The 17,886-nt window shown below is 40.9% G+C and overlaps 1 protein-coding gene across 1 annotated transcript; it reads left to right on the forward strand.

Annotated features, from left to right (window-relative positions):
• The first annotated feature begins 10,243 nt into the window (after window positions 1–10,243).
• On the forward strand, window positions 10,244–17,628 carry LOC119651706 (odorant receptor 59a-like). The gene is made up of 3 exons (XM_038055419.1): window positions 10,244–11,225; window positions 16,759–17,119; window positions 17,182–17,628. Exons 1-3 carry the CDS (start codon window positions 10,483–10,485, stop codon window positions 17,230–17,232), a joined length of 1,155 nt encoding a protein of 384 aa, XP_037911347.1. The 5' UTR covers window positions 10,244–10,482; the 3' UTR covers window positions 17,233–17,628.
• Window positions 17,629–17,886: the final 258 nt, after the last annotated feature.

Genomic DNA, 17,886 nt, shown 5'->3' on the forward strand with positions numbered 1-17,886 from the left:
TCCATATCGATAGCAAATATCCTCATTTCGGAAGTGATCATGGCGTCTAACGCAGCTGGCCCAACATAACTTCTTCGCCTACATTACCGAAAGACATCGTTCATCATCATTTATAGTTGGCTTACTCAAAACCATACAGGGCGATATGGTGGACGATATTACGGTAAATTTTAGATTTGAGACACATAGAAAACCAATGCTGGAACGTCACTTCATCCTGGTTGCACTAACGCGTCAAGCAATTTCATAACGCAGTTCTGTATTGGCTGATTAGCATTGATCCGTGATATTTAAATCCGTCAGTGGCGGTGACGGTGACCTACCACTGACAGTGATAGTGCTTGTTTCATTGGGATCGGCCGTCAAAAATTCTGTTTTATTCAGATTTCAAACTGAGATCGTGTTGCATGAGGCGATCATTCCATTTTTGAACAAGTTGTTCAGACCATGTTAGAAAACTATAACAAAGCGCATGCGTTCTACCAGAGCATATCAAATGAGTTTGTGTGGCACACCATCAAATGCCTTCTCTAGATCCAGAAATGCAATAAAATAACTTCTGTATAAAGCAACACTTCATAGATTAAACAGGATTACTCGGTCATAATTATACCAATTATGGTAAATGATCCTTATCCCAGGATGTAAAGATTGATATTATTACATTCGCCAACTTTGTTTGGCACGGAAATTCCACTATAAAGAAAAATCGAATACATAGGAAAATGTCTATTCAATAAGAAAAACCAATAGCCCCAAACAACAAATTGGGGGAATTTATCTTCAAATCCCGAAAACCACGGGGGCTCTCTAACTGTGACAATGGAATTGCCATTATTTTCGCACGTATTTGAAGTCATAAGCGGAGCAGCTGTGCAGGTGTATCCTGCAAGACGATATAGACAGGAAATCCCATAAATACTTTGGATAGTTTTAGGGGATGTAAACATGGCAATCCATGGAGCTGCTCAAATTTCATCAAATATTTAAAAAATAATTGGGGAAAGAGACAACATAATCCATCGCTTGAAAGCAAGTGTTTAGAAATGCCAAATAAAAAGCAACGAATTAAAGTTCGCTATATAAAGTCGTTACAGGAAACTTCATTACTAAAACTAAAGCTTATAGTCATCTTCACGAAAAAGAAAAGATGAATTCGAAAAGATATTTTCCTGTTCCGGTGTGAAGTTTAAATTTATCAAAACTAAAATACATCTCCTTTGTTTCAAATTAAGTTTGTTTTCCACTCGAACCACCGTCTACTCCCTTGGTACCTGCTGACAATTACCTCTTCTATAAATACCTGCAAGCACTTAATCAAACCACCATTATCTTTTTCACACACCAAAGCTAACATTTTCAACTTTACCTTCGTTTTCCGGCCCCAACCAGAATAGATGAGGAATGCAATAAGAACAAAAGGATCACCCAACGTCTTGGTCATGGCATATGCCAAGAAAATTAAATGTAAACACCTCTTCCCGGGTAGACTTATGTACGCCGGTAGAATTTCATGGGAATCTGAATCTTCCAGTAAATCCTCATATAGAATTTAACAGAGGTTTATAAATTTAAATTGAATTCAAGCACACAAGCATCCGCCGGAAGGATAGTCAAATTCACAATGCATTCGGGTATGTGAACTATTTGGATGTACATACCTTAGAGGCCCGGTAAAACCATTTCAAGGATGCGGGGCTTTGTTGCTTTCAGAAGGGATTGTGGTCATGACAGGCTTTGTAGTTTAGGCAAAGAACTTGCATGCATATTGTGCAAATAGAGACAAGCATATGTGAATACATAGATATGTGTACGTAATTGGATATAAAATTTTGAAAGGACTATATTCATATTAAATAAGGGATTTATCGGATAGATTATTGGGATAATATGCATATTCGGTTAGCTAGGGTTCGAATAAGTAAATTATGTAACTCAGTCAATCAAACTTCCATTCAGGTACATTTAATATATATTTAATAATTTCTCAAAGTGAAGGTGGAGGAATTAGGTACAATTAACTGTAAATGATTTGATTGTGATAAGCCGACAGGACACATTGATAGTTCAAAATGCTGGTCCAATTGTGTTCGCCACAAAACTTGAAAGAGTTTTTCCGAATGTTCATTTAAAGGCAACAGTTAGAAACTAATTAATGCAGTTTTATTTGTTGTCGGATTGGACATGTACAGGACCTGGACGAAGGATTACAGAAAAAACTCCAATCGGTATTTCGACTTAATAGTCTGAGAGAGGGGAATAAAACAAAAAAAAAATTTATTGAAAGGTGAAAAGACAAGCCTCAGGGGTTCACGTGCCCTGAGACAATTGGATCACAAAACCATGTCTCCCTAAGCTACGCCTAAGATTTTCCCATTAAGCAACTTCTTTTGACTATTTCAGCTTCATATTTACAAGTATAAGAAAAGGACCAACTGGTCAACTCCAGCGCTGTGGTTTACTTTGTTGTGGCCGGCTCTTCCTCAAAAGGCTAAATCTAAGGCTATATTCTGCCCTTTCTGATAGTCATTCATTGGGTTATACTCGTTTGAGACATTGATTATTTGTAATACTTGATTAGGCCTTTTCCTGCCAATTGTCTCACTATTGTTCCTGTAATAAGTTCGTAACCAAGAACTTTATTAAGAAGTCCATTTATTTTCCTTTCTGTAGTCAGCTCATTTAGTCCAATTCGAAAAGTTTACCTTTATCCAATACGATGGGTAGTATTAAGTCAACTTTTTAGACTGGCATTAGATTTGTACACGCTTGTACAATGATCTGCCTTATCATTTGCACAACGAGCCCAGTTTTCCCGTTTAATACTTTCCAGAGTTTAACCCACTCGGTGATACGAAACTTCCATTTTGTTGCGTATATTTGGAGAATATTGTAGTCGCATACTCCTGAGAGTCCAAACATTCAGAGCACGTCGAATGCATTTTTATATAATATAAATTTTTACAATCGCACGTGAGATTCCTCGGTCACCTGATTAAACTTGAAAACATCCAATCGAAAGTCTCCCGCTGAATTGCGTGGTCTCCAAAGGCTGTCCAAACAACCAAGCAATCGCTACTATGGCACCCATTGAACTCTTTCAAAGCAACAAGCAACAACAGAACTACAGCACCTACGATGGTGAGTTGTTAGCCGCACGTTTAGCAATATAATACTCCCGGTATGCCCTTGAAGTAGGCCGTTCACAGTATTCACGCATTCACGCAAAAAAAACAGAAGCCTGGCAAAGTATACCTTCGCACCTGAGCTTAATCAGCCAATGAACTTCCCATATTAAACACATGCCTGAAAAGGATGGAAGCGCAGAAGGACTCTGCAGATCAATTCCAAATACATTCTAAGTATTTACCATAGTTAGAATTATCCGATTTAAGTCAAATATGCGCCGTTTTGTTCGCAAACTTGTTGCCATTTAGAAGGCAACTCAATTATCCCCCTCTTATAGAACCCCCCCTCCTTATTTGCAAAAAAAACTCAGCCAGTTTTCGCAAACCTCTTTTGAGGCGAACTTAGCAGCACGAAGAGCGTTCTGCATGGACTGGAAGAGATGGTAATCACTTGGTGCCAGGTCCGGACTATACGGTGGGTGCGATAGGACATTCCATCCGAGCTCCCGTAGCTTCTGGCGGGTCATCAAAAATGTGTGAGGCCGAGCGTTGTCCTGGTGGAGCAGAACACCATTCCCATTGACCAATCCTGGCCGCTTCTTGTCAATCGCCTGCTTCAAACGGTCGAGCTGCTCACAGTAAAGGATCGAATTGAGGGTCTGGCCATAGTTTAGCAGCGCATCCCTTCCAATCCCACCAAATACACAGCAAAACTTTCCTGGCCGTCAATCCGGGCTTGGCGATGGTTTGGGCCGACTCGCCAATAGAGCGAGTGCTCACATACCGGTCTACTTGGATGATTTCGACGATTTTATCGGTTTCTACGCCGATTGGTCTACCAGTACGGGGTGTATCTTCGACATCCACTGCACCAGAACGAAATCGATCGAGCCAACGCTGTGCTATGCGAAGCGTTACAGTATCGGGCCCATAAACTTCACAAATTTTTTCGGCCGCCGTCGTTGCATTTTTACCTCTCAGGTAGTAAAAACGTAAAATATGACGAATTTCTTGCTTGATGGACTCCAGTTTTATAACTTGAAACTGAAACGTACAATCATAAAACTGTCAAAGAGACACCTGTAGCCCAGATTGTCGTCTTCAAATCGCCGTATAGTATAACCCAATGCGATAAGTAGAACACAAGATATGTGTAAGTGTCGCCATCTATTAACAAAATACGACATTACTTTTTCCCCAACCTAATATTTTGGGAGTTTTGTATCTTCGGCTCAGCGGCTATTAAATTGTATATTTTACTACGAGACCTCAGGCAAGGGACCAAGGCAATATATCTCAACCGGCTTCCATAAAGAAGTATTTCTCACCTTCACGATCCAGCGTACCTACGCATCCAAACAACGAATCTGAGAATCATCACAAACTATTTCTGCCATGAACAAGTACATTAATTCTTGAGCTCGCATCCCAAAAGCCCAAAACGTGTTCTCTCGGTCCACCAAGAATTTCCACACAATCCATTTCAAAATACCATAATCGGCCCTTTGCGGGACTCGCACTGTTTCACGTAATACAATTATTTCAAGTGCAATTGGAGTCCTCCATTTTTCCGGAGTTGCGCATAACTCTTTGGCTTCAAACGTTACCGGGCAACCGCGTACTACCTCTTGAAATATGGCACAAGCTAGTGAAGGCCCGAGACTACCGTTCTTCGTTACAAACCGTACTTGACCTCCGGACAGCCAATCGTGAGAAATTTGCTTGAAGTACCACGGAGATGATACACGCAGAAAATCTGAGATCGAGCCTCAACAAACCCGGATTGTTGCGTCTGCTCAGGGACGCAGTGCGGACGCTGAAGCCGCCACCACCCGCCAACCAGGCGAAAAACAAGGCCAACGTGCTCAACGATCTCGACTCCTGCACGCTCGTCCTAATTAGGATGCCTCCCGGAGAGGGGTACCACAACCTTACGAGGGCCCCTACGAAGTAATCGAACGAAACCCAACCCATTTTAGCTTAGACATGGGAGGACCGCTCTAGAGAGTCTACCTTGCTAGACTAAAGCTTTTCTTCCCAGAAGAAAGCACAGCCTGGAGGAAGAGCGCACGACTCATCCATTTTGACTTGCGGCGGACTTGCCGTTGGTGTCAGTTGGGGGTATAATGCTACAGCGAAGCAATTTGCATGACGAACCCACTCAAATATGAACGCTCGGAAAGGACTCGCCCAAAACTCCATAAAAAATATCTAGACCGAGGATTGCCAAGAGTCTAAAAATTTTTTAGGACATATCTTGTTGGATAGGTTTTGAAAATATACACCGACAATAGGCCGTTTAAAAGATTTTCATGATTCATTCTTATGCGGCCATGCATCTTAACGATACTCTATATTTACCTTTTGTATAAGTTTACATGAATATCATGAGCCTGTGGGTTAACTGTGACATATTCTGAGAACAGCTATATTTTGACTTGTCAATATGACTTAACTAGATGGCTCGCAAGCCAGACATTGAAACTGAAACAACGGCAAAACACTTTTAGGATGAAATAATTACCCGCTACCAACTCTTGGCGACCTCCTATGACAGTACATCTACTCTTTTCCCCCATTAAAATGTAAAATGCTGTGAATTATCACCCCATACCATCAACAGGTGAATGGGTCACTGGAACGGAGTCATAAACCCTTGGTGGAAATATATTACAAGTCCATTGCAGATCCCGATGGTCTATATTGAAATTAATTATTATCGCAAGCAATACACAACTGCACATTACGATTATTTTGCTCCACTTATATTTTTTTTCGTATACAAGTTTAAACGCTTTACGAATCTAAAAGGGAAACCCACCTCGTTGCGTTATGCGTTCAGTCGATTTTTTTCTTCACCAACCAATTTGAATTTAATGGAAAAAACTCAAGGTGTAAGACAGCGAACTTATGCCTATCTGTGCCATACAAAAAGAAGGAAATATACCGCAATATAGCAGTTATCAATGTATCACGTTACTGAAGGCCTTCTGTAAAATATTCTCCACTATTTTGCTAGCCCGGATAGCCCCATACGCTTAAAATATAATCGGCTCATACCAAAGAAGTTCTATTCCAGGCAAATCAATAACATTTTCTCTCTCCGGCACTCTCCGGTTGCCATTTGCCCATTTGATTGGAGGTAGCGCATTAACCATACAGTCAGGACGCCCGCACTCCTTCTTTACTGTTCTGCCGAATATGTTCTGGAGGCGACCTACTCGTCGACCAATTCAACTGCATGCAACTGTCGTCCCACCTTAATGTGTACCCTACTCAATGCCACTTCCCCATTAGATCGCATACAGGAGACAAGCCCGTGTTCTCCGTTTGTGATAGTATCAGGCAAGTATACTCTGACGTCACAGACAGCTGTTAACGAAGGATTGGAATCTTCGAGTGACAGGGAAGTCAGCAACACAAAAAAAATATTAGCACAGAACAGTTTCAACTTGATCTTGATGTTGATATAACTGCATTTCCAAATTTTAGACAAGACAAGGAAAGGGGATCTGGTGCCGTTAATGCGTCAGGCAACATCCAATTCGGTGTCACCGTCTACAGAACAGTTCGTATCGGTATGTTACGGTGACTGGCCATTTCATCCCCAAAAGGAGAAACCTTATCGGATGTGATACGGTTAAGAATTGTGGTGAATTGTTTTTCCCGCCTCTTCAGTTGTTCGTCATTGTGAAGGAGGACGTAGCCGTTAACGTCCTCCACTGGACCATAGGAAGATTAGCGACCACATGTAAGTTCTTTCGTGATGCGGCACTTTCCGTTTCCCTGACCAGCAGCACATTAACAAATGCCCTATTATCACCGTGCGCACTATGCAGAAATTCTCGGGATTTCGTTCGGTACCGAAGTTCGAGCACATCGCGCCCACCATCAATCGCAGTTAATAGACGCTTGATTACTTGGCGTTCATCGATCTCCCTTTGGGACGTGGAGAATGACCTGCACAGTACCCTTGAAAAGAGCGCTTTTGACAACGGCTAAATGCTCATAGATATTCTCGAGTATGTTATTCAGGATATCTAATGATCGATCGGCAACATAGCTCTTCCACTGTGAGCTGGATCACACAAGCTGTCGATGTTGAACTTTAGAGAGTTCACAGCTCTCCAGCCTTGCGAGAAATAACAGACACAACAAGCAACACGAAAGTAAACGGCCATCATATAGTGATCCCTTTCGAGGCCGTTGTCAACGCCCCTATTGTTACGCACATCCAAGAGACAACTTCTAAATCTACTGCTGATCGCCAAGTGATCAATCTGATTCCTCGCCCCGTGTCAGTGAAAGTTGCAGAAATCCACAAACCTCTTACCAATATCGTTACCGTGCTTCCCATCACATGTCCGAGAAAGGTGTTGCCAAAGCCCGCTTTGGCATTCGGATCACCCATCATGATCACAATGTCGTCTTTAGGGAGGCTCTTCTGAACTCCGTGTACTTGCACATAGAAAGCATCAACCTCGACTACATCGGAAATCTCCGTTGGTGCATAGCACTATAGAGTGGTTTTGCTCCTTAACCTAGGCCGGAATAGCAGCAGTCAGAAGTCTGTCAGAAACCGACTTCCAAGACCAATAGGCGCGCCTTGCGGTAGCCGCAGAAACAATCCGACATCGGAATCACGTGTGCTACCACCATTGTTGGTAACCATCATTTTTCGCCGATTTTCAAAAACATCAGGAAGGTTCATTTAGATGAAATCTAGGCCTAAAAATATGTCAGATTCCGACCTGCTCAAATAAATTTGCTAACAGTATATTACCAACTTTTATAAATTGACTAAAAAACCAATTTCGTGCGAATTTACCGCATCCTAGGCCATGAAAATAAGATGCTAACGTCATAATTAACGAGAATAATTGATATTCCAGTGAAATATTAAAATTCCATTCATGAAAAATCTAGTTCTCCCCAGTCCTATTTAATAAATTATTAAAATCGGTTTACTCTCTGTCTGTCTGTCTGTAGTGTTCCGAAGCCGCTCTTAGTTTTGGCATTTGTTGGAAAGGTGAGGAGTGCGAGGGGTTGAAAGTGATAATTTATTTAACGGACTCATTCTCAGAAACTACCCAACCGAAAATTCTGAAAAATTAAATTAAAAGGCTGGCACTATATGGTGCTTAGCCTCCAAAATACCCTACATAGCGATATCTGCTCAAATAAAGTAAATAATAGTACATTACTATAATTTTTAGTAATTGGCGGCAGAACCCCTCTTAAGTTCATCCTATAATCAGCAATATAGGCTACAGGATAGGTCAGGATCCTACCAAACTTGGTAAAAATTGCACTACTATTAACAAAGTTATATTAGGTCAGAGTATTCGCTTCTTTGCAAATTCAATGACAATATCACCCGAAAGTGGACATTTTCACATAATATATGCGTATATTACACGGGGCAATGGGCCAAATGCACGCTCAAATTTCTTTATAAAAGAAGTACACAAAACCTTTCATACCTGAAGCATCAAGCTTCCGGTTTCACGACTTGTTTGTATCTGTTGCAGGTGCAGTTTTTCACATAATATTAAACTCCTAGTGTGAAGCGTATGACGTTGAATTTATCAATACAATGCTTTCCATCAAATGAATTATTTAAATCGTTTTCCAAAAAATCGAAGGCAAAAGAATTGTTAGCAATGTGACACAGAACTGTTACGCACTCATCGCTTTCCATATCTTCTTCTTTTTCTTCAGCCGTTGCCCTGTTCACAAGTGGGATCGGCTCGACGTGATCGGTTTCGCCATTTTATTTTATCAAATGCCTGATCTGGATGTGATCGCGAGGCTCTTAAATTCCCATCCAGCGTATCACGCCACCGTTGTTTCGGCCTGCCTTTTGGTCATTTACCATCGAATTCGATGTTCAGACCAATTTTGGCAAGTGAATTCTCGTTAGCGCGAATTACATGACCATACCATCGAAGACGCCTCTCTCGCAGTTGTTCCACGATCGGTGCAACCCCATATCGATCGCGGATATCCTCATTTTGGATGTGATCAAAAGGTGTCACGCCACTGGTTCAACGCAACATCTCGTCTTCAATACCGCAAGACGCCGTTCATTGTCTTTTATAGTCTGCCAACACTCAGAACCATAGAGAGTGACAAGATGGACGACATCGCGGTAAATTTGATACGTCGACAACAAAGAACACCATTTGTGAAACGCCACTTCATCCAGGTTGCATTTATGCGTGAAGCAATTTCATATCGCAGTTCTCCATTGGCTGATAGCAGTGACTCGAGATATTTAAATCGCTCAGTTCTGGGCAGGTCACTGCCGCTAACAGAACCGAGCGATTTAAATATCTCGAGTCAATGCTATCAGCCAATGTAGAACTGCGTTCTGCTCTTCACATAGGGAAACACAAAACCTTCTATGTCTGAACCATCCAGCTTCCAGTTTCTCGACTTGTTTGTGGATCCCTTAACTTGTATGGTTGAGATCAGAATACCCTGCTTACATATATGATTGAAGCATGATTTGACACTTGTCGATGAAAGTGCATTTTACCGAATGAAAATAATTAAATATCCTACATCCGCTTATCATAACACTGGTATAAATATAGTTTGTCTGTAGCATTACAGAGCCTCTGTACCAAGTTCAACTAGCAGTGCCAATATTATTTACGTCATATACCCATGTAGCTTCATACATGTCATTATTCAAGTATCAATCTATCTAACTATGAGTGAATATGAACCTCTCAACATTTTATTTTTCATCATTCTGCATTCCATAAAAGGAAGACCCTGATACTCTGAGATCTCCTTGGCTATTAAATTATTCAGATAATCCTTTGTAGGGTGGAATTCCCAAACTTTTAAGTAACATGCATGTGCACAATCCGCGTGTTTCACATCTGTTTCTCACCATAAATATATATTCTACATAATTCAGAATCGAAAGACGGGGTAAATAATGATAGAGCTCAAGTTCTCACAATTGCACCTTTAAATGACACTAAATGAACACTTCCTGGGAATTCCAATCGCTTTCAGTATGTATGGAATAGTAAATCAGTAGACGATGATATAAATATAACTTAAAATTTTGTGTAGGAGGTAGTAGTGTGAGGCCTGTGCAAGTTTAAGTTGTGAACAACTAAAATAAATTCAATAGTTGTGGAAAGCTGCAAAATACTGGACTTGAAAATAAAAAGAAAGCAGTCCTAATATATATAAAAAAAAATTAAATTTCGCATTTTATTAAATTCGATTAAATAATCGAATTGGCATTCTTTAAAAACCAAAAAATTAAGGCAAACTGAAATCGGATTTCTTATTAACCAATTGTCGCAAACTTTTGATACTTTATTCAGAAATGGTCCATCCCCTGGACACAATGTCGTATATTAAGACGAATGCCGCATTCAAACATAACTGGGCATGTTGGCGTTTTCTGGGAATGCATCCCACTGAACGATACAAAGCTCTTTATGCGATCTATTCGATGGTCCTAAATATTACAATTACTTTGTTCTACCCCTCCTCCTTGGTAATTGCGGTTTTTCTGTCAGATAACATCAAGCAAATTCTGGAGGCTCTGGTATTAACAGCGACCAATGTAGCGTGCAGCAGCAAACAGATCAACGCCTTCCTTAGGCGAAGTGACATTTTGGCTATAGAAAGCCTCCTTCCAAGGCTGGATTCAAGAGCCCACCACAGTGACGAACAAAGGATTCTGAAGGCGATGATCAAAACATCCTATACATTTTTCTATGTATACTTTGTCGTTTACGTTTCGACTGGTCTTTTGAGTGAGATTGCAACATTATTTGCGACTAATAAAAGGCTTATGTATCCTGCATGGCTTCCTTTCGATTGGAAATCTTCTAACTTCAACTACGCTGTTGCAAATATCTATCAATTTGTCGGGATCATGGTTGGAATTGTCCAGGAATGTGTTAATGATACATTTCCAGCAATTTATATGGGCGTTCTTACGGGTCATATCCAGGCTTTAATGAAAAGAATAGAACGAATTGGAACAAATACGAGAATTTCATTAGAAAGAAACTATGAGGAGCTGGTACACTGCATTCAGGATTATCAAATTTTAAAACAGTAAGTATACAAACTTTAAAACAAAAACACATTTCCACTCCACTTCAAATAGTGATGATATCTGAATAGAATTTGATTAAAAAAAAAAACAAAGAACGCATGAACAACCGGTATCCGATCTAGGCTCCAGTCTCCAGGCATCCCGGTTTTGCGCCGAGGTCCACTAATTCGATATCCCTAAAAGCTGTCTGGCGTCCTGAACTACGCCATCGCTCCATCTCAGGCATTACCCTTATAGACTTTCCGGGGTGGATCATCCTCATTCATACGGATTAAGTGACCCGCCCACACCTATTGAGCCGGATTTTATCCACAACCAGACGGTCGTGGTATCGCTCATAGATTTCCTCGTTATGTAGGCTACGGAATCTTCCATTCCGAGGAATACATGAGGACTGGTAAAATCATTATCTTGCACAGTAAGAGCTTTGACCCTATGGTGGGACGTTTCGAGCGAAACAGTTTTTGTAAACCGAAATAGACTCTGTTGGCTACCAACAACCGTGCGCGGATTTCATCATCGTAGCTGTTATCGGTTGTGATTTTCGACAGGAGAAATTATCAACGGTCTCAGCGTTGTAGTCTCCTATCTTTATTCTTCCCGTTTAACCAGTGCAGTTTGATGTTGCTTGTTTGTTGGTTTTTAGTGCTGACGTTGGCACCATACACTTTGTCTTGCTTTCATTGATGTGCAGCCCAAGATCTCGCGCCAATCGACGCCTGCTCGATCTGGATGAAGGCAGTTTGTACGTCTCGGGTCGTTCTTCCCATGATGTCGATATCGTCAGCATAGGCCAGTAGTTCGATGGACTTAAAGAGAATCGTACCCCTTGCATTTACCTCAGTATCACGGATCACTTTCTCGAGGGGCAGGTTAAAGAGGACGCATGATAGGGCATCCCCTTGTCGTAGACCGTTGTTGATGTCGAATGGTTTTGAGAGTGATCCTGCTGCTTTTATCTGGCCTCGCGCATTGAGCAGGGTCAGCCTAGTCAGTCTTATCAGTTTCGTCGGGATACCGAATTATCTCATGGCCGTATACAGTTTTACCCTGCTTGAAGCCGCTTAGTCGATGAAAAAATGATTCAACTGATGTCCATATTCCAACAGTTTTTCCATCGCTTTCCGCAGAGAAAATATGATTTGTTACTGATTTGCCTGGAGTGAAGCCTCTTTGGTATGGGCCAGTGATGTTCTGGGCATACGGGGCTATCCGAACTAGCTATCCGAGATAGCGAAGAATATCTTATAGATGGTACTCAGCAACGTTATACCTCTATAATTGCTGCACTGTGTGATATCCCCCTTTTTATGTATGAGACAGATAATGCTTCTTTCCCAGTCGCCAGGCATTGATTCGCTGTCCCACACCTTGAGCACAAGTTGATGAATCACTTGGTGTAATTTGTCGCCTCCATTTTTAACCGATTCATCTATAATCCCATCGGCTTCTGGCGACTTATAATTTTTAAGCCGATGAATTGTACGGACTGTTTCTTCTGCATTTGGTGGTGGCAGTATTTGTCCGTCGTCTTCAGTTAGCGGAACCTTCAACTCGCCGATGTTCTGGTTGTTCAGTAGTTCATTAAAGTACTGGACTCATCGCTCCAATATACCCATTCTGTCGGAAATCAGATTTTCTTCTTCGTGTCGGCAATATGAGCATCGAGGTGTGTATGGCTTCATCCTGCTGATTTGTTGGTAAAACTTCCGTGCCAAGACGAATTTTAGCTAACTTTCCCCTATTTGAGAACTTGAAGGATGCGCCATCATTTTTTTTTAATTTCCAAGTTTAGCTTGCGTGTTAGTCTTTCGGTGGGTTCGCGCTAATTCCCAGGTTTGTTGATTCTTCAGATTCCGATGTGCACTCACATATCGGTAACTGATGGCACGTGAGGGATCGTATTCGCGGACTCGCCCACATTCCTCAGCCTGGCTAGCATAGAAGAAAGCATGTCTATGGAACACTTCAATAGCTTCAGCCAAACCTTCATGTCAATTCCGCCATCATTTCTTGTTTTTGGGATAGGTCTCCCCTCTTGGTCGTCTCCAGTTACTCAAGATGGTCATCTGGCCATCATAATTAACAATTTGTCATTACTAATGTGACAAAACCACTTCTTGGCGGTCTTAATAGCGGATTTGTACTTCTTCAGGCAGGCGTTCAATGTCTGACAATATTTATACCAATAGAAGGTGTTGAAGACCCCCCTGGTCAGCTTCCTGAGGCTGACAATGTCTTCTTGTTTTATTTAGTAAGGTACGAAACTTTGAAAGCGGTTTAGAATGTTTTTTCTAGCGCCCCAACCTTTGACTCCAGTTCATCTGTCGTGCCAATATTGCTACTTTGCACACTAATTTATTTTTGATAACTTCACAAACTTCAAGGACCATTGACATACGATTAACGTTCATCAGACCTACACGGTTGGTTCAAACAACACCACTCATTCCTACAGATCGCAACAGAAGCACTCCTTAAACAGGAATACAGCTTTATTCAGACAGTCCCAACTCAAGAAAGTCAGTTACGATCCGAATTGTGGTCTGAAGAAAAATTGCATCAAATACGACATTATATTAGGATCAAGTTTTGGATTCTGTTTTCCAACCACATCAACCATTAGATTTTACTTAATCTGGAAACTACGAACCGACAGCCGAATGATATAAAGCGTAAGTGTAAACATCTCAGCTACAAGAAGCTACAATAGAACCAATGGTCCTTGGCGGGCGGAAAGTTTAGAATTAAGTACTAACATATGCATATATATCTGAATGATTCAGTGGTTAAAGCACTAGGCTGTCATATGGCAGACCGCAGTTGAAATCTCACTGATGACAGTAGAGCTTATATCGTGACAGGACGCCGGATACCAATCAACTTAATGTGAATGGGTACCTAACCCAAATCAGGTTAACAATCTTGCGGGAGCACAATGCTGACCACAGTGTCTCTACAGTGTACCGTAGTCCTCTAGTTATAGAATGAGGTGGTCTAACACGCTCCAAGGCTGATTCGATTGGACCACGATTATTTTCCTATTTTTCCGAGTTTTCACGATTTTGGATGCCGGCTTTTACCTAATACCAGTACTAGATGTCAAGTATTTAGGTTTGGACGATCCTACCTGCTTAAAAATATATAGTCCCTGCCTGGGATGGAACGATGGCGTAGGCCAAGACGCCAGCTAGCTTTTAGGGATATCTAATTGGTGGACCTCGGCGCAAAACCTGGATGTCTGTAATTCCTTACTAAGACAGGCCTACACCGGATACTGGTTGTTGCGCCCTTGATGATGATGATTTTTGACAATCTTATTCCCGAAATCATTCAAATACCTGTTCATCAAGCCGGTTTTGTAAATAACTACGGATCTGTTGACGCAATTGCGCGGTTACCCATGGCGAAACAAAGTGAGAAACATCGCCCTCTTCACATTGCATTTCTGGATCTAGTGAAGGCGTTTGACCGTGTGCCACACGAACTCATTTGGCATACTCTGCGGCAACATCTATTATCAGAGGAACTCGTGTGGTGGGTTAAATTGCTCTACCCCGATCCGAACAAAAATCTGCATGTAGCCATATCAAACCACTTCGCGCCCCTGTCGGTGCTGGTCAAAAAAGCGAGAAGGCGCTTTCTCTTTGTTCTCTTGGGATATCCAACGTCTAGTGCCCTAGACACTCCTTTATTCAGACGATATTTTCCTAGCTTCTAATAGCAAAGCTGATCTCCACCAACTTGTTGCAATGTAATGATCACTTGTCAGAAAAATTTAGTTTTATTCAGATTCAATAAAACTAAATTTTTGTCGGGCGATCCCAATGGGGCTATCACTGTCAGTGGCAATAACCCACTCAAAACTGAGCGGCCTAAATATCGCAAATTGATGCTATCAGCTAATGGTGAACTGCGTTATGACATTGCTTCACACAGTACCGCAACGGGGATGAGGTGATGTTCTACAATCAGTTTTCTTTGTGATCGGCGTATCAACGAACGTCTCAAATCTAAAATTTAACTCAGTGTCGTCCGCCCTGTTGTTCTCCACGGTTCTGAGTGTCAGCCGACTATTAAAAAGAACGAACGGCATCTTGCGGTAACGGAAAGGAAGATGTTGCGTTGGACTAGTAACGTAACATGCTTTGATCACTTCCAAAATGAGGATATCCGATATAGTTATGGTGTTGCACTGATCGTGGAGGGGCGTCTTCAATAGTATAGTCCCGTAATCCGCGCTAACGAGAGATTGACTTGCCAAGATTGGTTTGAACATCGAAGTCGATGGTAAAAGACCGAAGCGAAGATCACAAAATCCATCCGTATCTTAAGGATACCGTGCGGTTAGCCCTGTAAGGCGGGAATTCACGTTAAATCATCTGAATGTAACTGGCGCATCATCAGAAAAAAATTATAAGAATCTAGAAAAGTCCTCACCTTTACGTTATGACCCTAATGTGATTTCGAAACAAGTACGGATACTTGTTACTCACTGAGCTGCTCAACCAGAATGCACCGATTTATCTCTGGAAGGAATAAAAGAACGGACCGAATCCAACGGAGCGTATTCCTGGAGAGGTCACTCAACACTAAAAGCAAGATTTGTCATTAAACTCCAATTTGGAATGCTAAAATTTGGAAAGTAGAGCCTTCAAAAGAAATGTATACAAATTACAGCCAATCCTTCATCCTTTAATAAGGCTGATACTTGAGGTATTTCAGAACTTCTGAAAAGTCATTATGAAACTTTCTACATCTAACGATTTTCAAAAAGAAAGCATTTGTCTCGGATCAGTTTCCCGCTTTTTCATTTTCGATACACAATCCATTGCTTGCTTTCTAGGTTAGCCGGTTGTTGATCACCCTCCTATTCAGTGATTTTATACACGATTTCTTCTCCATACCAGATCACAACTCACAACTAGGATTTCATCTAATGCGACAATACTAAACGGAACGAAAAATAAAGAAATATTCCTTATTTCCAAATCATTGGATTGAGCAAAATAATTATACTATCTGTCATTTTAATCATAGAAACCACTTTAACACCATCTATGTAATCATCCATTGAATAAAATAGTTTCCGATTGCTGTTCTTGTTTCCTCGATTCAAGTAATGATAATAACTCCTTAGGCAAAAATCTGGACCGACGGTTTCGTCCAGGGCAGAGGCAACTCTTCACCATGGTCTAGGTTTGAACTAAGAACGGATTTCACTTCAATATAATTCGTTTGCGATTATATATAAATGGAGCGATTACCACCTGTCGCTACTATCGGCCACGCTGCTCCCAAGGCAGAGGTGAGCCAGCGTCTGACGAGTTGTCTCTGCCCTTGACGAAATCGTCAGTCAAAATTTTTGATAAACTTGGGTGTTTAACCCAAAAAGAGGATTCCGTGGATCACAAGTTGTTGTGACTCAGGACTTCCAGCATCCTCAATAAAAAAAAACTATACATATTTACAACACCAATTTCATTGACCATAATCGAAATAATCAATTACAAATTATTTCTAATATTCCAGATATTACAACGTATTGCAACCTATAACATCAGGAGCTCTCTTCTTACAGTTTTTCGTAACTGCTATTGTGGTATGCATCACAGCAGTTTACCTGGTCTTTGTTGATGGAAGTGCATTTGATATGATTTACCTCGGGTTTTATTTCGCGTGCATCCTTATGGAAATTTTATTGAGCTGCTACTATGGAAATGAATTACTGTATGAAAGTCATTTGATTACCAATGCTATCTATTCCTGCAGTTGGACGGAACAGAGTGAACGTTTCAAAAAAGTCATGATAATCTTTATGCAATCAACCCAAATGGATATGTCTGTGAAAGCTGGGGGATTAATAAACGTCAATCTGGAATCGTATATGGCGGTAAGATTTGAAGGGGTAACTTATAGCCATTCATCTTCATTTGAATGTTTAAATGTTTTTAGGTCTTAAAAAGCTCATATTCACTATTTGCTGTTCTGATCAAGGCCACCTAATTGAGCGGATATATCCAGAGCATCACAGGATCATAGAGAAATGCGTATTCGTTCTCATGTACGAACTAGTAAACAAACCGCGGCTTCATTAATTTTGATAAACAAGTAGAGGTTTCACATATTTTATTTGAAAAGCTGATCTACGGTCATGCAACGACGAAATCAACAACTGACAAATATAATTTAAAATATAATCAATTGTTAAAGTTTATGAATTCTAGTTATGTTAATTTCCTATGGCAGGCCTACCATCAAGGAATCCCGTTTCTAAAATCATGGTTAGTACAACTTAGTTAAGGGTGAGGATTGCCTGCGAAAATTCACCGAAAAAGTGTTCATGAGTCTAGATTGCAGCAAACAATTAGGATGAAATGAAATTCATTACGAATAAAGTTTCTCTTAGACTTTAGGAAAATTAGTTGACTTTTGATTAAAACCGGATCTGACGAATGACCATTACTCTTAAGCTCTGTATAAATGGAAAAACAGTGTGCAAAATTCTGCTTTGAAACTGCAGCAAACATTTTTAAGGTTTTGTGTAAACCAAAACCTTATTAAAATCGATTCAATGTCTGCCTTTCTGTCTGTCTGTCTGTCACACGCACTTTTCTCCAAAACGGCTAAACCGATCCGAGCGAAATGGTGGACAGATGG

Source organism: Hermetia illucens, chromosome 3 (assembly GCF_905115235.1).
Source record: "Hermetia illucens chromosome 3, iHerIll2.2.curated.20191125, whole genome shotgun sequence".
Lineage (NCBI taxonomy): Eukaryota > Metazoa > Arthropoda > Insecta > Diptera > Stratiomyidae > Hermetia > Hermetia illucens.